This window comes from Talpa occidentalis, unplaced genomic scaffold, assembly GCF_014898055.3.
Source record: "Talpa occidentalis isolate TD23 unplaced genomic scaffold, MPIMG_talOcc4v2.1 talOcc4.3, whole genome shotgun sequence".
NCBI classification, from domain to species: domain Eukaryota; kingdom Metazoa; phylum Chordata; class Mammalia; order Eulipotyphla; family Talpidae; genus Talpa; species Talpa occidentalis.
In genome coordinates this window covers 22,612,715-22,633,570 of record NW_023603184.1, presented here as the reverse complement: position 1 = coordinate 22,633,570, position 20,856 = coordinate 22,612,715, and the positions used below count along the sequence as shown (strand labels likewise).

Below are 20,856 nucleotides of genomic sequence, written 5' to 3'. Positions count from 1 at the left end.
ATTCTTGGCCATAAAACACACCTCAGCAAGTTTTAAGAAAATGGAAATCATATAATGTTCACTCTCAGACCACAATGGATTTAAAGTAGAAATCAATAACAGAAATATAACTGGAAAATTCCTAAATAAATATTCAGATTAAACAACACACTTCTAAATAATATATGGGTCACAGAAGAAACCTCAAACTTAAAAATAGTTTGCACAGAATGAAAATGAAAGCAGAGATTATCAAATGCAGAGAGAACAGGCTTCTAGGGAAATATAAAGCAATAAACGCATATGCGAAAGAAAGTTCTAAAAACAGTTGTAGGGGAGTGAAAACATGCCATTGCAAAATAAGTGTTTTTGGCAAAAGCTTGCTTTGGGGGAGGAGTTCTGAAGGCTGGGTGGAGGTTTCTATTGATTTTTAGATGTAAACTCCTCTCTGTAAGGAGTTTTGCTAGGAAGACCTAACATCTTTATCTTTTTGGTGGAGAAAGCAGAACTTAAAGTCACATAGTTGACTTTAAGTTCCAACTAAAATAGCTAAGACAGAGGTCTGGGGTGGGAGGGGTGGAAGAAGGAAGGATGCCTAAAGTGTTACCAGGAAAGTGCAGTCAAGATCTGCAGATTTAAGTTCAACTTAATGTAAAGCTATACTCTTGGCATTGGCAGAAGATCAAGTGAATAAATCATTGAAAGAGAAAAATGAGCCCAGAAATAGATCCAAGGAGTCAACTGATCTTTATCAAAGGAGCAAAGACAACACAATGGAGCAAGGGTAGTCTTTTCAACAAATGGTGCTGGTACACTGGACAAGACACATGACAAGACAGTAATCCAGACACAATGTTACAATCTTCACAAAAGCTAAGTCAACATGGATCATAGACTTAAGTGTAAGATACAAAATTATGAAGCTCCTAAAAGATGAGATTGGAGGAAACCTAGATGACTGTCGGTACATTATGGACTTTTAGATAAGGAACCAAAGGCAGGATCTATGAAAGAGGCAATGAGACTTCAATGAAATTATAAAGCTCTTGCTCTACAAAAGACAATATCAAGAGAGTGAGAAGCCAAGTCATCAGATCGGGAGACAGTATTTGTAAAAGGCACAACCATTAAAGGATTATTATCTAATATATGCCAATAACTCAACAGTAAGAAAACAACCCAATTTAAAAATGGCCTAAAACCTTTGAAGATGCCTTATCAAAGAAGATATGGATACATCTTCTTTGATACAAAGAAGATGATGGATATATGTCATCCAGAAAGACAAACTAAAACAACAATGAGATACCAGTTCATGAGTGTTAGGATGGGCAAAATCTAGAACACTAACACTGCTCACACTGCTAAGGATGTGCAGCAACAGGATTTCTCATTCATGGCTGGTGGGAATGCATAATGAGATGACAACTTTGGAAGACAATTTAGCAGTTTCTGACAAAACCAATCATGGTTTAACCATAGGATCAACAGTTCTACTTATTTAGTCAAAGGAGTTGAAAGTTCTGTTCACACAAAACTTGTACATGAATATTTATAGCCACTTTATGCATAGTTGCCAAAACTTTGGTAGGTGAGTGAATAAGCTATGGTACATGTAGACAATTGAATTATACAGTACTAACAGAAATTAGCCAGCATTTTATGAAAAGTCATGGAAGAAATTTAAATGTATATTTCTAAATGAATAAACCAATCATGCACTTTAATTATATTACGGCATTTTGATAAATGCAGAACTATAGAACACTAGGAAGATCAGTGGCTACCATGAGTTCAGAGAGAGAGAGGGATGAATAGGCTAAGCAGAGAGAATTTTTAAGACTTTGAAAGCACTCTGTGTGATACTGTAATTATAGATATGTTATCATTTGTCCAAACTCAAAGAATGTATTGTACTAACAGTGAACCCTAATTTTAAACTGTGGACTTTGGGTGATAATGATCTGTCAGTGTGGGGTCATCAATTGTAACAAATGTGTCACTTTGGTGAGGGCTTTTGATGGGGTAGTGGGGCTTTATCTTTGGGGGGGCAGACTCTGTATGAGATCTCTGTACTTTCTATTCAATTTTGCTGTGAACCTAAAATATTCCTACATATGAAGTCTACCATTTTTTTTAAAAGAGTTTATCTTACAGAACTGTGCACACTGGATGTGCCTAATGAGTTTCTCTTCAATTTCAAAATGTATTTTCTACTACATAACACATCCCATATTTTCCTGATTAGTTCTTTCTCACTGCAGTCTGTTCAAAATAGAGTACAGAGAAGGAAAGCCAATTATGACCTAAGAAAGAATTATGGATCTAGAATTCCACCAAAAGAAGCCAGTTCAAGGTGAGAGAAAGAAAATGTGTTCTTATGTACATTAATTTTCCACTTAATAATCATGGCGCTGAAGACTCTAACAGCTGTGAGTTGCTCTGTGAAAACTTTTTTCCAACCTACAATTCTCAAACGTTCTTGGGAGATTCTGCTTGGCCATGAGATCTCCATGAGGAGTTCTTCATTTCAGAAGAGTATTCCTCCATCAGCCAAATATGGTGGGCGGCACACTGTGACCATTATTCCTGGGGATGGCGTTGGTCCTGAACTTATGCTTCAAGTCCAGAATGTTTTCAGACATGCAAATGTGCCTGTGGACTTTGAAGAAGTGAAGGTTAACTCCAGTTCTTCTGAAGAGGACCTTCACAATGCCATCTTGGCAGTCCGTCGAAACCGTGTGGCCCTGAAGGGTAACATTGAAACTGACTACAATTTGCCTCCATCTCACAAATCCCGCAACAACATCTTTCGCACCTGTCTAGATCTCTATGCAAGTGTTATCCATTTCAAGAACATGCCAGGTGTGGAGACCTGGCATAAGAATATAGACATCTTAGTTGTTCGGGAAAACACAGAGGGTGCATACAGCATGCTGGAGCATGAGAGTGTGAAGGGAGTGATAGAGAGCTTAAAGATCGTCACCAAGGTCAGGTGCATGCGCATCGCCAAATATGCCTTTGAGCTGGCCCAGAAGATGGGGCGCAAGAAAGTGACAGCTGTGCACAAGGCCAACATCCTGAAACTAGGAGATGGTCTCTTCCTCCAGTGCTGTCAGGAGGTGGCGTCCTGCTACCCTCAGCTCACCTTTGAATGCATGATTGTGGATAACACCACCATGCAGCTGGTATCCCAGCCCCAGCAGTTTGACGTCATGGTGACACCCAATCTCTATGGCAGCATTATCAACAATGTCTGTTTGGGGTTGGTTGGGGGAGCAGGTCTTGTGCCAGGTGCTGCCTATGGCCAACTATTTGCGGTTTTTGAAACAGCTGCAAGACAATCAGGCAAGAGTATAGCTAATAAGAATGTTGCCAACCCTACTGCCATGCTGCTGACAAGTTGCATTATGCTGGATTACCTCCAGCTCGAGACCTATGCCACCACCATTCGTACTGCAGTCTTGACTTCCTTGAAGAACAAAGATACCTTTACCCCAGATATTGGAGGCCAGAGTACCACACTGAACACCATTCAAAATATCATCAGTCACATCAGAAATGCCAAATAAATGATCGGTCCTTTGGAGACTATGCTATCCCAAGCATAGCCCCAAGTCCTTCCTGCCCACTCTTTACCTCACACTACCTTCTGAGAACCCCCTGCCAGCTTCACTTGAGTAGACTTCAGAATTAGCTGACTCCTGCCCCAACTAAGAAGTGTATGTATGGATGGGGAAGGGGAAAGGGAAGGGGTACAAAATCAACTGATTTTTAAAAAATATTAAAGTGTTTAAATGCCATTATTGCTGCTTATTTAAATTAACCATACCTACTGTGTTGTAAGTATATTAAGGAATCATTCATTCTCTATTTTAATCTTCAATTCACACTTCTCTATAATTATGATACATGGAGTAAATCATCTGTGCGTAGAGTCCTGGGCCTTTTCCAGAACCTTACACACTGATTTTTCTCTTTTGCTGGGTCATTAAAATTCAGCAAACCAGTCTGCAGAGAAGTCTGGCTTCTCTCTAGAGGTTGTTAATGAGTTAATTAGTACAATAAAATTTGCCTACAAAATATACATAATAACTGAAATAATAAATAAGATACCATAAAGCTAAGCTAGTACAGACTGCTTTTACTTCCTCCTAGCTATCCTATCTTTCTCACCTTCTTGCTTATGTTAGGAGAGAGTTTTGACCCTCTTATTTTTCACACAAGGCCTTCCTTGGCCACTGCAGCTCAGCTGCAAAGGAGAGTCTTACATTCCTTCCAATTGGGCTCAAGATTCTAGAGGTAAGATCCCCACGATTCTTTCTATACAAATAACCTTGGGCTCTAAACTTTATTTGAATGCTCAGTGCTTCACAGTTTACCATGCTTTTTAATTTTAATCTTGCAAAGAAAGAGACACATAAGAAAATGAAAACACTGAACTCATGTAAATGTTTACTGTCATTTTATTATAATATATTTATAGTATTTTTTAAGGCCATAGTGTAAAGATACACAAGCAAAAATGATCATTTTATTAATGCTTGGAAATTAATTGAGTATGAAATAAAAACAAGGACTATAAAATTTTACAGTAGTTTTATTGATATTAATGGCCTGCACATAGCAAGATTGAGAAAAACAGTGAATTCTTAATAGTGTTTTGGAAACATCTGTGTATCAGCTAATACCTGTGGATTCTCCATGTTTCATGCAGCTTAAGTTGAATATATTTGTCTTAGACCCTTAAAGTTCCTTAGTTTCCAAAAGGCCCTGACATATCATATTCCTTGAGCTCACCTATCTGCATTACATCTAAGTCGGGAACAGGGTTTGAAAACTTGAAGATAGTTTCAGGAAGGAAACTTCAACAGGGAAGTAAGCAAGCTAATCATGTATTCCCTTTACTGAACAAGTCCATTTGCCAGAGCTGCCACTGCTCATATGGTGCTTTCCTCTGGGCAGATCTAGGCCTGCTTCAGAGACATGATGTGCTCAGTGGAACAAGAGTTGGATTTTATTTGAAATGCCCTCCTTCAGATGCTGCACTGACCTATACTACCTTAACTCATCTACCCACTCTGTACCCCTGTTCTCCCATGAAGAAGGGAATTTATTCATGGCGCAGTCAACCTATCTGCAACCCATCTGCAGACAATAGCCCGGCTATTGGCTTCTATTTTACTGTTGGAATATGTGTGCTGATGGATGAATCCTTAGTTAAGATGGTCATTTCCAGAATCCTTCCTCAGTTCTTGGGCCAGACTGCTGTGATGACACTTAGTACATCATAGTAGAATATTACCACTTCTCAGTACTCAATTTTTCCACTTAGCTATGAATGTTTCCAGGGAAAATATCATGTGTTTTTCCCTTGTCCTCTGTAACCACTATAACAGTGACTGGTACATGCAAATAAGTAATGTTATGTGTTTATTGAGTGAACCAAAATTGAGTGATATAGCTAATAATGTGTCACATTTCTTATGTGTAAAGTGAGATCATTGTACCCACCTCACAGGGTCACTGGGAAGATTGAATGAGAAAATACACATAAAGTACTGTGACTGTCACATGGTAAGTTCTTGGTGTGTTGTAGAAATTTTTAGATTCATCATTACCATTACATAACAATCTAAACAGTAATTCTATGGAAAAATGGATGAATAATATCATCATATGTTATGGGTTTGTAACAGACTTTAGGGGAACAAATCATATTTGCTTCTTCACCAGGTCCCCAAATCTTTGTTTCTTGAATTCACCTACTCTCTCTTTCACTGACACCTCATTAGCCTTTTGCATCATTAGTAACTTCCCAATTTATGTTATTGCAAATATAGCCTCCTAGCTCATGTTCTGCCAATAATTTATCCCCTTAATTTTTTCTGCATTGCATTCCACATGATCTTTCTAAGAGGAAAGTAGGATCATGTGACTTCCTTCCTTAAAACCCCTTGTTCAGAGATTTTCATTTGGCCTAAAGTCAACTGAGCATAGCATGAAACACCTCCCATATTCTATTCTCTGCTTCCTTCTGCAGACTCACCATTTCTAGCTCTTCTCCTCAAGACCAGCACAGTGTGGCACTCCTAAGAGAGTACAAACCAAATTCATTGTTGAAAGACCTTCCACTCTTTTTAGTTCAGACCTTTGTAGGTGACCTTGGTTACTCTCACCTTTAAGAGGTGAAGATGATCTACTTCTCATCCTAAATGTCTGCACTTACTCATTATCACCTTTGGGAACCTTCCTTGACTAACTCTTTTCACCTTCCCTGCTGTGTTTGAGGGGGTGAGTCTCCCACTTCCCCTTGAGTTCCTTGTATATCCTTCCTAGTGTCTCTCTCTCTGATTGTCTCCAGTGCTTTTCTAGGCAACAGGCGTGATAGAGTGATTTGTCATGATAGCTTCAGAACCTACAACAGAAATAAGCTTAGTTTATGCTTACTGTAAATAATTATGAAAGGAAAGTAGGGAGGAAAAAAAGGAAGAATAGCTGATATTCACATGTAGAAGAACTAAATCTGTTGTAAAATATTCTCATCTGGTTTCAATCTTTGAACCTTTCTTTACAAGTTTGCTTCTCTCTAAAGAACGCTAATGCCCTCAAGGCAGTAAAAATAGGTGATTGACTGCCTCTGTTTCTTGAGATTTCTGTACTCCATATTTTGGATAATTTTGTCTTACACTTTATCAGTTTACTCTGTTTTGTTTAAAATTCTGATGTTGGGCCTCCCCTGGTGGCGCAATGGTTGAGCGCTGGGCTGCAAGGCTTCCCGCAGCCTCTGCTGCGCCAGTTCGTTCCCCAGTCACAGGTGAGGGTCCCACAAAAATAAATAAATAAACAAACAAATAAATAAAATTCTGATGTTACAGGAAATAGCAACTACACATTATCTGATATTTTCCTAATAAACTCCTCATTTTGATTTTATTTTAGTTAGTAGCCTTACAAATCACTCAGTCCCTCAGGTTGCATTGCTTACATTCTTCTCAGTTCTACTTAGAAGCTGTATCACTGGATAAGTTACTTAACCTTGCTGATCTCTAATTTGCTCATCTACGAAATAAAGGTAAATACTTTGGCAGGATTGTTGTAAAAAAATACTTTTGTTCCCTATCACGCATAAAAAGCTACTTCAATAATTAGTGGTTTTATTTATTTTTTAAAAGATTTATTTATTTATGCATACAAGAGCTAGGGTATAGGCCAGAGGTGCAGGGGGTACAAGGATTCATCAGAGACAGAGTGGGGAATAGAACAGGAGGATCTACTGAAATACACAGCTGAGGGGAGCAGCGGGTATGGCAGGAGAGGTCTGCTGCAACATGTGGGTAGCTCCCTGGCCAGTTGGAGATCTAACTCATGCTGCAAAGACTGCAGATAGCTTCACAGTGCTGTCCTTAACACTTTGCACCACCAGGGAGGCCCTAATTAGTGGTTTTAGAGACGAGATTATTTTACCATGAGTCTATAGATTGACCAGATGATGCTTCATTTCTTCAGTGGGAGAGCGGGGATAGCAGGCAAGTACAGCATGGCCTCATTCACGGGGCTATCAGTTGGTGCTGATGGCTAACTGTCAGGGGCTGTAGTTCTCATCTCCTGGCACTCATAGGGAGACAGAATGGCACCTAGGTTCCAAGGAATGTTAAAGAAGTAAAGGTCACAGCTAACGATCTCTTAAGGCCCAGTCTTGGAAATTAATCAATACAATTTCTACTATATTCTTTTGGTAAAAATAGGCAAGGGAGGGTGCAGATCATTTTCAAGGATGTAGAAAATAAACTACACTTCCTGATAGGAGAGTGCCAAGGTCTTACTGCAAAGGGGCACACAGGATATGATCAACTTTAGAAAATTTTAGAGATATGATCAACCAAAGTGAAAATGTACTTAAAACTCTTACCATAGCTCGAATCATGTGGTCATTGCTTAATCAGTGACAACTGTTATTATCTGTATCTCTTTTCCCTTTACATCTTATCTCCAATCATTCATTCTCTGCCAATTTTGCATCCATTATGCATCCTGTGTTGCTTTTCTTCATTTCATCTACATTTATACATTCTCAAGGATTTATTAAAAATATCACCTAATATGAAATGTTTATATCAATACAAGATTGATAACTTGACAGAATTACTCTGTAAATATCTCTCCCCACCTCTATATTCATAAACTTGCTTTTATAGAAATACTTTATGAATTTTTCCATTTGCATTGTATTTTATTACTTGATGTTTAGTTTTCTTTATTCAGTTTTCTTACATTCTCTTTCACTAGAACCACTTAAATCAGACGTTAAAAAACAAAAGAAAAAATGGGCCCTCACATTCTTTTCTTTCATTCCAGACCATTTCAACTTTGACATCAGATAAATATCCTTAAAGCACTATTTAGGTAGTCATTACTGTGTTCAATCCACTTGAAAAGCACTCTCAATTTGGAATGTATTCAAGGTCCTCTAAAATTTTAGCCTACATGTTCTTACCTTTCTTAAGAGGTTCTGCTTTTCTTAGATAAGTCATGTTTCAGCCCAAGTAGATGCCTTCATTTATCTAATCTTCATCTTTTCTTATTTGTCTGCCATATGATTTAGTTCCCCTCATTTGGATAATTCCCAGTTTAGTCTCTGCTTATTAAAAGTTTACCATTATTCAAGGCCTAAATCAAGTAGTACCTCCTTTATGAAAACGTGATTATTGTCACCCTGATACATTTCCTCAAGCCTTTCTGAGCCCACATAAACATTTTATTGGACTTTAAACTCCTTCATTTTACATTCTGTCTTGAATTAATTGTTCACCTACTTGACTTGAGCCTTAATAATGCATCTTCTCTTTGAGTATAGGGACAATGTTTTAGTTAGTATTCTGGATCTTGTCTGAAAGCATAGTGCCTAGCACATAGTGGTCAGTAATTAAACGTATACCAAACGAATTGAGGATAATAATGGCTATAGCTATATGACTTTTTTTTGTGTTTAATATGTGCCATACATTGTTCTATGTGGTTTGAATTTATTCATTTACTTCTCATATAAAACCTCATATAAATTCTAAGATTATTGTTATCATAATCCTCATTTCATTGATGAGAAAACTGAGGCATATGGAGTTTTAAGAAATTTGTCTGAGGACACATATTAAAAAAAAAAAAACTAGCACAACAAAGATTGGTGAGGATGTGGTGAAAAAGGAACTCTCCTACACTGCTAGTGGGAATGCAAACTGGTCCAACCACTATGGAAAACTGTGTGGAGGTTCCTCAGTCTACTAAAAATGGAGCTACCATATGACCCAGCAATTCCTTTCCTAGGGATCTAAACAAAGGACACAAAAACATTAATTCAAAAGATGCCTGCACCCCTATGTTTGTTGCAGGACTGTTTACAATAGGTAAGACTTGGAAACAACCGAAATGCCCCCAAATAGATGACTGGCTCAAGAATATGTGGTGTAAATATACAATGTAATACTCTTCAGCAATCAAAAAAGACACGCTATTGCCATTCACAGCAATATGGATGGAGCTAGATGGGATTATGCTCAGTGAAATAAGTCAGAAGGAAAAAGAAAAATATCAGATGGTTTCACTTATAGGAGAAATACAGGGGAACCAAGTAAAGGATAAGGGAAAATAATAACAATAAAAAACACAACAAACCCATCAAAAATAAACAGACAACTATAAATCAAAGACATTATACAGGGGAGGGGGAGGGACAGTGATCAAAACAAGGACAAGAAGAGCACAAGAAACTGTGGCGATTGAGCTTGGGTGAATTGGTGGTATAAATTCTATGGGGACTACACCTGAGAAAAGAAAGCAATCATTGTACAAGAATGAACAATGTTGTAAAATATATATAAATAAAATATTTTTAAAGAGTTGCCTGAGGACATACAACTAATAGATGAAGCCAGATTTAAAATTCAAGCACTGTAGCTCTAGAACCCAAGTGTATAAATGGTCCTGAGGATTTGTGTATTGTGAATTTCTCCAAACATTACATGAATCCAGATGAAGTTTCAGCCAAGGATGAATGTTTTCTCATGCAAATAATTCCATAAACTCAGAGTTAAAGAAATGGGAAGAAGAAACATTAAGTTTTCAGAAGCCATGGTCCAAGTCGTAGCATATTGCTTCAATATCATGATTGATACATAGTAGAGGCAAGATGAGGATCCAAGTATTCTGATCAGATGATGTTCTCTTGTCATTAAACCACTAGGGACTCCCTTGGTGAAACATGGGAAAAAAAAAAAAAAACCTGCTAACATTTTGAGAACACTTGCTGAGTATAAAGTACTGTTTAAATGGTTACACGTATTAACCACATGAACCAGTTATATTGACAAAGAAACAGAAATACAGTAAAGTTAACTGATAGGCTCAAGGTTAATCAGATAGTAAATAATGGAACTGTGATTAGAATCCAGCCATTATATAGCTACCTCCACTAGAACTGATTCTCGGAATTGTGGGTTAACTATATAATGCAGGAAGAGAAGGCAGAATATCCAGACAAGGGAGAAAACTCAGACCATTTGTTGTCTGAGCTGACCATCAAATATTGGAGATGACATTTCAAAAATAGTAACTCAAATAGTCAAAGTACTTCTTTGGAGTGATGGCAAGCAAAAAGAGACAAAACTAAGAAATTATATGTTCATGAAACAAAATAACTAAAATTATTTTATGAAATGGAAACACAAAAAAAAACACTAAATTTTGCAGAGTAGAATTTTGAAGATATTTATCCAGTTCTGGATCATTACTAACATTGCAAAAAGCCGACAGTATTACTAAGGGCTCACTTGGGAATATGCATCATTTCTGCATGAAGCTGATTACAGAACTAAAAATGTTTTGAAGGAAGGCACTTTACTCCTTGGAGTTGCCTCGATACCTTGCATAACGCAGGAACTCAGTATAATAGTGTTCTTCACATCAAAATGAACTTGCTTATACTGATACGGAAGCTACATATATTACATTTCTGATTGCTCCAAGAAATACAAGGTCTAGAGAAAGCATACATATTTGAAATGGGGAAAATGGCTTAACTTCACAAAAGAAATTTAGAAATTGGAATGCCTTGTTGCCAATTTGGCAAATGCTTAAATCCCTGAGCAGCCTGAGTATAAAGTGTCTACTGAAGGGGACAATAGCTCTGGTCAACTTAAGCATCTGGTTTGTTATAGTTCATGTCAAATTTCCCTAATGCAAAATACATGTAAATGAATGAATGTTACCAAAAGAAAGAGACAATATTGTATATGTACAGGTATAGGTATTACTTTCCTTTTCTATGCCTTAGAGCAAAGGAATTACCTTAAACTTATATCCTTATAAATATTCTCGCATTACCAGGTATCCTTTGATTTATTTTGAAGAACCAAAAACTATATGGAGGAAAAAAAATTGCTTTAGCTAAGCTAGTTGGGATTTTTATAGAAATTATCTAGAGAATACATTTTTTAAAGAGGCCCAAAAATTCCTCAACAAAGAAATAGTAATTATTCCTGGGTATATGTTTTCAGAATCATAAGTACAAAATATCATTATATATGTCTTATAAAAATCATTTATAACACAGATCAGTGTTTGGTCATATCTATAGGAGATTACAGACGTTTACCTTGGTGAAACAAGAATTCCTAATATTATATGATTTGGAGTCTTATGACTTCACTTGAAATTTCAAATGAAAGCATCCAGTTGGCTCAAAAAGTACCTTATCTCAAATATTAGATGGGATGATGATGAGTTTGGAATACTGTAGAATTTCAGAAATGGCTCTTGGTTGGGGAAGAGTTTCAGGTCAAAATTCATAGGCAGAGAATAAATGAAATTATTTCATCTATCATGGTAATGGGAAAAGCCATATTTCTAAATTAATCTATAATTTATTATAGTCTATTAATACTGTATCTAAGCATGACATGACAAAATCCGTAAGTCAAATGTTATACATTGTTTTCCATATAATATGTTCCTCAGAATTAACTTTTCCTACAATATTTTTCCCTTATTTCTTTTTTTAGTTCTTATCATTGAATAAAAGAGGATCATTTTTCCTTATAGGTGGGCTTATTCCTACATAGGTATTTACATTATCTCCTAAGTGAAACCTTCTGTAGCAAAAGGAAAGAGATTTTGAAGTTCCTGTACAGAAATCTGTAGTAGCAAAGTAAAGAGTTGAAATTTCTGAATATATAAATAGTATTATGATGTGAAAGGCAAGGACATCTCAAATGAAATTATGTTTAACTCTTTAAGGCTGTGACTAGACCACAACTAGCATATTATACTTAGTTTTGATTTTTCAAATTGATAAAAAAAATAATTTCTTTGAAAAGATAATGGTGGCGAAAATCACCTTTATGCCAAACATCGGATAAAGATGTTAGAAGGCCTGATAGAGAATTCATTTTCTCCAGGTTAAGAAAAGCCTCTGGGATTGATCCTCTTCAAAGTTTTCATGTTGTGAAGGAACTACATTCTTTTGCTCCCACTTTTAAAATTAATCTTGCCATTGGCAAGATACTTATTTACATCTAACTTCACCCATTGGTCCTTTCACTTATTTACTTCATCTCCAGTATCATTTGCGCCCCACCACCACCACCACCACAGAGCACTTGGTCTGAGCTGGGTGCTGAGAAGTTGGACTGAAGATGCAGCTTTGAGAAGCCCCATGTTCTTTCTAGGATTCCACAGAACTGAAGGAATCAGCGATCATTGGACAGTTATGGAAAATAAGAAATATTGCAATACTGATAAAGCAGGGTAAGATGAGAGTACACAAGAGAGTGAAAATAGCCAAGAGAAAGTGCCTCGAGGATGGAGGAGAGAGGGAGAAAGGTAGAAGAGAGATAGGAAGGCACACAGGGAGGGAAGATGGGGGAAAGTATGTGGAAGGGGGACAGAGGATGGGAGACGAGGGAGAAGAGATGTGGTGAGGAGGGGCACATTGTTGGAGGGTATCTTATTTGTTCACTCATTTTCTTCCATCATTTAATTTTTGGACAGCATTGATTTCTCCCCTCAGGTGTAGTCCCCGTAGTTCTACCACCGCCATAGCCCTCATGACCCATCATCATATTCCCTTGTGCTCCTCCCTCTCTTGTTTTCCCCTCCCTCTCCTTCTGCTGCTATCTGTCTCAGATTTCTGGTCAACTTGCAAGTTTTGTCTTTTCCTGACCCTTTGTTCAATTTCTCTATATTCCACCTTTAAGTGAAACCAATCGATATTTATCTTTTCCTTCTGACTTACTTGGCTTAGCATCTTAACACAGCTGGAGAACTGCTCTCTCAAGTCACCATCTGCCCATTAGGTTATATGCAAAGCTTTTACTTTTCCCCATAATTTCTTATTTTGTATCTAATTATTATCGAACTCATTTTACTTACAAAAATCTTGCCCTGGTTATTTTTTTAATCTATAAGGTAAGATCTTTTTTTAATTTAAGATGAACATCTGATTTTCATATGAGAAACATTTTTGGGTTGATGAACCTTTTACATTGATTAATTGCCTGATTAGACACCTCATCAGAGTTGCCTCTAATTCTTGTGATTAAGAGGATTTATTGTTTTCCATAAGGTGCGTGTCAGCCCTATTACTACCCCTTCAATGCCTTTCTATTCTTTTTCATTTTTCTCCCTGTGAACACATTCCACTCTTTTGGTTTTTTCTAGCATACTTGTCCCCTTCATTTCTTCTCAAATGCCTCTTTAAAAGTGAAATATATCTCTAGAAACAAATTGTCTTCCCTACCTTGGTGCTCAGCTCCATAGTGAAATCCTTACTCTACTACCATTTGGATCTCTCATTCCTTATGGGAATGGCCTTGAAGTTGCAGGGACATCATCTCTCTCACCCTCAACTGTCATCTCCTCCCCCTGCTAGTGGCAGCATCTAGTCCCCTGACTCCCTGAAAAGCTACAAGTTGTCCACTCTGCCCAGTGTTTATCATGGCCCAGTTATTCTGCAATAGTAGCAGACTCCTGTCACTAGGACCTCCCAATGGCCAAGACATTTGCCACCCTCCTCCATTTCAAGCAAATAAGCTGCAGCAACCACTACAGCTGCATTTCAAGTGAGAATGACCCTATCATTCTTCCACCTGATTCTTATTCCAAGAAGTCACTTTCTACAAAAGAGCTTGTCATTCTCGATGACCTCCTATGAGGCTGTGTGGTATCTCTTCACAGCAATCCAGAAATGGGCAGCTTGAGGATCTTAGCATTACTTGACCATGGTTATTGTTTTTATCCAGATTGACAGATGCTTTTTACATTCTCTGACTGAATTTCATGGGGAAAGAGCTTAAAATGCACAGGAGGAGGAAAGTACTTCTTTCCCAGGATCCCCGCTGAGCTGATAACAGTCTATGAGAAGTCATCTATTTAAACAGAAATAAACATGCCTCGGGATGCCAGAAACCGATTTTCAGCTTTATTAAGCTATTTTCAGCTTTATTAAGAAATCTGTGTTTAAGTTTTTCAAATATCTCTAATCTTGTTCATTTAGTTCTTCTCGATGTGTAGATCAATTAGAAGACTTAATAAGAATGTAGACGTTGCATTCTGTTCCTTATAGAAACACAGTGTGTTTAGAGGAAAGCTGGAATCATTCCAAGGGCCTTCGTCAAAAACTTGTACTTCACTGGCTTTCCATAGGCAAAGTAGTCCTGGTTAGATGTTGCTTATATTTTGGTAATGAGAAATACCACTTTTGGCTGTTATTTCCTTGAAAAAAAAATCTTTGGACCAATATAAATTGTTGACCTATATTAAGTCAAACTCTGCTCTAGTCAAGGCAATAGTGTGTGTGTGTGTGTGTGTGTGTGTGTGTGTGTGTGTGTTTAAAGGTTCAGGTAGCAACTATTCTATTGACCATAGTTCAGATAGCAACTATTTTATTGGTCTCCATTGCAACTATTCAACTCTTCCATTTTAAAACAATAGCATCCATAGATAGTAAATATGACTGTGTTCTAGTAAGACTTTATTTGTGGACACTCTAAATATCATAATTCTTATGCCATATAATAGTGGATATTTTAAAATTTTCCAACCCTTGAAAAATGCAAAAGCCCACTTGTTATTTAAGTGCCTTATAAAAAGAAGTCTGTGGGCTCTAATTAGTGAACTCCTGTTTTAGGCAAAAAGGCAAGAAATAAACAGGATAGAAACCCTGATCTCATGTGACTTTGTTTTCTAGGGGAGAAAACATGTACAGGCAGATATATATTATGTCAAGTTCTAAGGATTAGAGAGAAGGAAAAAACAGAGCTGGGTGTATGACTGAATAACAGGTTGCAGAAGGAACAAGGATGTGTGTCATTTCAGCTGATCAGGTGAGGACTCTCAGAGGTGGCATCTGACTTGATCATTGAGTGATGCTAGGGAGATTTGAGTTTCTGGTCCAAGTTGAAGGCACAGCGAAAGCAAAGTTCTGAGTCAGAATGAGCTAGAGGTGTTTGAAGAAATCAGATGACTAGTTGGCTGGAAAGGTTGTTGCAGAGGGGAATAGGAGGCCATGTGATGAGAAGGGAACATTAAGACAGTTCAGGCAGGACACTGGACTAGAGGAAGGGTTTTGGTATTTGTTCAGACTTCACTATTAAGCAGTAGGTGGTTTAAAGATGGAGACTGCTGGAAAATGGTTTAGAACTTTGAATAGGACACTTTGGCTGCTGTGTGGATGAAGGACTGCAGTGGTGGGGGGAACAATAGTGGAGGCTAGAAGGGCCACCAGGAGGCTGGTTCAAATGAGTTGCTTTGTAATGTACTCTTCTAACACTTCTTCACATGTGTGTCTTGTAGAGACTAAGGAGGTGGTGAGAAATAGTGATGTATAGTGTTGAGGATGGTGCTGATTGGCTGAGGTGTCTCTGTTCTTCTCCATGTGACATCTCAGCTGTTGTTAAGCTAGAAAGACTTTTTTCCTACATGGTGAGTGGGCTTCAAGAGGGAGCATTGTGGAAAGGCAAGTCCCAATGTGAAAGGGCCTACTAAGCTCTGCTTCCATTACACTTGATAATGTCTTCATTTCAGAGAATGTCCTATAGCCAAGCCCAAAATTAAAGCAGAAAGGTGAGTTCATTAGGAATCACCTTTATCAAACACAGTTATCCTAGCTTCTGCCTTTAGATAGAAAAGTATGGGAATGATTGGCTCTTTAGTGGGATAGCTGCACTCTTCTCAGAAATAAAGGATAAGCTTTGTGCCAGGTACATACAAACACAAGCACGTGTTTGCTTGCCACATATTGGGCTCCTACTACGAGAGAATCGGTATGCTAGAAACGGTAGGTGCAGAAGAATTGATGAGATATGTACTTCCCTCAAGGTATTTTGAGTCTAGAAGAAAATATTATGCTACCAGGTGAGGACCTGCAAACATATGAATGCATGTTTTTGGATAGAATATATCCCTTAAGATATATTCCAGATTATTCTTTAAGGGGGTTAGATGATATTCAGAAAGATGTTCTTATGAAATATATGCCTTTGTTCTGGTTGCTATGATTTTCTGTATCATCAAGGGAAGTGAAGCATTTATTCCTCTAGAAAATTAAAGGACATTGTGATAAGTCAATTTTTCCAATGATGAACTAATGTGCAGGTTAGTTCAGTGTTTGAAGAAAGAGAATTTCATCTGCTGCCATGACCTCTAACTTTATTTGATCTCTGACAGATTTAGGTCACAAAGCTTTATTGATTTTTTTTTCATTGGAACTTTCTAGGAGTCAGCTTCTTAGAAACATAATTGGTATGCACACACACACATGTGCGCACACAAACATACCTCATTAGCATGAAAAGTTCCAATCTACTCAAATCTAGCAAATCTAGCAAATCTCTGAATATAAAATTTTGCATATAATAGGTGCTCTTTTGATGTTTAACATATAAGCTAGGATTTGCTGTCCATTGTTATTGTATAGGCATTGGTAGTCTAATGAGACTTTTAAGTAGAACATAAAAAGCTATCATACCACATAATATAATATGCATGTAATATTTCAGACATTTTCTTAATGCCTTCCATCTACCATTCCTTTGAACTTTCACCTGTCTGTCATGTAAGTGCTGTAATTATCATCATCTCCTAGATACCAAGGTTTAGGTGAAGGAGTTAGAGACAGAGACAGAGCCAGAACTTTTGATTCCCAAGGCCATTCTCTTTACCACTATGTAACACAGAAGTAGCGATGGAAAGAAACTGGTAGTGCCTTCAGAAGACTTATTTCTGGTTCTTAGGGTTGAACTAACTAGCTGTGAGATCTTGGACACATCAACTTCTCTTGCATGAAAAAAAATTAACTCTCTTCTCTAAAGTGTAGATGTTTGAAGCCCATATTTCTAAACTAACTTAGAAACTAAATTTTCTTCAGTTACCATTGTACTTTTTGCACTTCTAATTTCTCTTGCCCTGCCCTGTATCTGTCACCTTCTAATGTGTTTCAACTTTGCATCCTTATTCCCCATTGTTTGTTGTCCATCTCTCCTTTCCTAGATTGCAAGCTCCGGTGAGGGTAGGGATCTTTGTTTTGCTTAAAGATGGATCTCAAATGCCTCCAAAGCTTCCTGGCACATGGGAAACCCTCAGTAAAGATATGGTATACTTTTTAGAGATAGGGATGACAACATGGCAGGAGGAACTGGCATCCCAGGAGGAAGAAATGATGTCAACAGGGACAAGAGGACATTGGACAGCTTGGTCTTTGGGGTAGTTTAATTTATGTAGGGGAAGCAATGAGTGAAGATGGTAGGATGGTGGGTTGCACATGGAGCAAGTCTTCAGTGTCATATAAGAATCCGGATTTTGTGTGTGTGTGCATGTGTGTATGGTTTTTAAGAAACTATTTAATTTGTTAGGTCATAGAAAGCCAGTTTGACTTGTTAGGGCCAAGACTTTTTAGGGCACCAAAATTCCAGGGATGCAATGGCTTGTTCTGAAAGACAATCCTAGAGTCTTGATTGTATTTGGAAGTAATATTTGACTTTTTTGCTCAAATGTGTGGTCAGTTTTTCTTGTAAGGAGACCCCTCAAGGAAATAAGAAATTATGTTATATTCTGAGCTCAGTAAGAGAACTGTACAGATGCAGATGTGTTATTCCTTATTTATGGTAATTGAATTTTAAATTTAATTTAGCAATAAAAATCTGCAATTGAAAGAATTGTTACACTGTAAAAGACTTGAGAAACACATAGATTCTAGGGGTACTTAGAGCATCATTTGATGTTTGATGGTTTACAAGCATAAATGCATCCAAATTAATCTTAATTGCCATTTTAGCAAGGAAAATGCAGCAATGTGTTTATCAAAAGGACATTTCCAAAAAGATATGAAAAGAATGAGACTCATAACAAAGCCATATGGGGAATAGAGGCTACCAAACTATATACACAGGATGATCTAGACAAAATAGATTTTATGTACATATTCTATTATAATCATTTCATAAGCATCATTTCAAGAAAATGTAGTTTCTAAATTAGCATAGAAATAAATAACTGATTATCATTCTATTTTGAGCATTTCAATCATCATCTTAGACTTTTACATACTTTTGGTCATTTCATTTCCCAAGTTTTCATGGTAATAATTAACACTGCAATGAAAATCATTGTGCACTCATTTATCCGTAATAAGAATTCTTCAAAGAGACCATGCTTCTGGTGAAATTACTGATTCTCAGGGTATGAATTATTTTGCAACTATTTTTTTTAAGATTTATTTATTCATTTACACAGGAACCAGGGTACAGGCCAGATGCGCAGGAGGGTGAGAGGATTCACCAGAGACAGAGTGGGGAACAGAACAGGCAGACTAACGAAATATACTGCTGAAGGGAGCAACGGGCGAGACAGGAGAGGTCTGCCACATCTTGTGCGACCCTGTCTGGCCCGCCGGGATGGAACCGGTGCTGCAGAGGCTGCGGACAGCTTGACAACGCTGTGCTCAACCACCTGCACCACCAGCGGAGGCCCTATTGCAACTATTATCTTTGCATTCTCAAATTATCCTCGCAGGTAATTTGGTTAGCAAAACTTAGTATTTGTTAATCTTTTATTAGGAATGAGATTGGAATTGTATTGATTGGGCAGTTGTTTCTGTTGAAATGCCTGTTGATGCCCTTGCAAATAGGATCTATGGGAACCCAGTGATTTTCATTTGACTATCATAGTCAGAATTCAGTCAAGTCAAATAGTCCATACACTGAAACAATTAATCTATTCATTAAAACAATTTGTCAATCTTCTGACGTGATGGGCCATTTAATCTAATCAAGAGGATCAATTTAGTGAAAGACCTGGTGGAATAAATGTGTGCCAATAAATCATGTTCACAATTAGAGCTGAATATCAAAGAATAAACTGCATAAATTAGTTCATGACTTGTTCAGGAGTTCATAAAAGTACATCCATTGTGGTATAATTATATTCTAGATAAAATCCTTATGAAAAGTTCAGTAAACAGACACTGGGGTCTCTGAAATAATTGCACTGTGTTGATGTTTTTATCTTCTTACAATTTGGATGTTCTGAGAGCAGTCTTCCCCTTGAAATTAACATCCTCAGTTCTCTCCTTTCAGCAAACCTTAGCCAGATGAAACTCTTGGCTTCATTTAATAAGTGAGAAACTCATCCCCTCATTTATCATAGGTGGTACTCTGCTATTGGATTCATGCCAGATCCAGAGATAAAAAGATTATAGGAAACTATCTGAAATTATAAGTGCAAGGTCACTACACTAGGGGTGAGAAAAGGGACTTTTCTTTCTCTCTGACTCTGGAATTTTTTTATTAACAGTGATATCTCCCAAGTTTGTCTTAATGACCCTGAATTGTAATAATATTTAGGGACAATAGAAGCTGAAACAGTAGGCATAAAAAAGGTCAGAGTTCCTTGAATATTATTCTGTGGATTGAATGGGAATTAGATTTTTCAATTATGTTTGCTCTGTGAAGAATTACTGTGATGAATTTGCAGTGTACCGGTCCCCATGGTTCCTATTGAATTATGTAATTTATTTAGGTGTTTCTTTGAATAGTTGTTCTAAAAGTTAATCTGACTGTATTGCTGGCGCATTATTGCTCTGCTGGGATGAGCCTTGGTGACCCTTTAGCAGGGGATACCATTTTTTCTTGGCAGGTAGCATGGCTATCAACATTGACAGCTCTTTGACTGATTAAAATTTAAAAGATGTCCCTGTCCCTGTAGCTTTAATAGAATTAGAACTGATCTTCTCTAGATGAAAATATTCCTATCATTTAACTCATTGACAGTCAGCCCCAAGTACACACACGTGTGTGTGTGTGTCCCCATCCGTATATTCACAAGACAAAAGTTAAATTGAGATAATGGAAAATGAAAAATTTTTGTATCTTTTTAAGAAATTATTTTATACCCATTCCCAAAGATACACCCACTCACCCCCCCACACACATACATTTACAGATATACTTATATAAGAAAACACCTCCCTACAAAAGACCAGTGACCCCTAACAAATGTATATTTGTTTTTAATTCAGCCAGGCATGGTTCCCTTTCTAGGCTCCAGCTAAAGAAATGGAACAAAGATAGAGCTACATCTCTCAAACACTGGCCTACAACAGACACATTGGTTCTATGATCTGTACCATGATCCATTGTAGTGACACTTTATGTAGCTTAGTTCTAAGCTAAAAGTCAAAGCCTCATATATATTTTTTTAATTTAAAATTTTTTTAATTTTATATATTTTTACATCATTTTTCATTTTTGCACAATGTATGCATTTTCATTTTGGTTATATTCCCCATCAATTCCCACCCCCTTGTTTTGGTCCTACTACTTTCTCCCC

At 37.3% G+C, this 20,856-nt stretch overlaps 2 protein-coding genes across 3 annotated transcripts in view; both read left to right on the top strand.

Moving 5' to 3' along the window:
• The window catches only part of NELL1 (neural EGFL like 1), a 738,699-nt gene that overhangs the window by 501,491 nt on the left and 216,352 nt on the right, over nt 1-20,856 (top strand). The gene's annotated exons all lie outside the window — the stretch shown is intronic.
• Nucleotides 2,296-3,776, top strand: LOC119255427 (isocitrate dehydrogenase [NAD] subunit gamma, mitochondrial-like). Its single transcript, XM_037522584.2, has one exon. It carries the CDS (start codon nt 2,388-2,390, stop codon nt 3,549-3,551), a length of 1,164 nt encoding a protein of 387 aa, XP_037378481.1. The 5' UTR covers nt 2,296-2,387; the 3' UTR covers nt 3,552-3,776.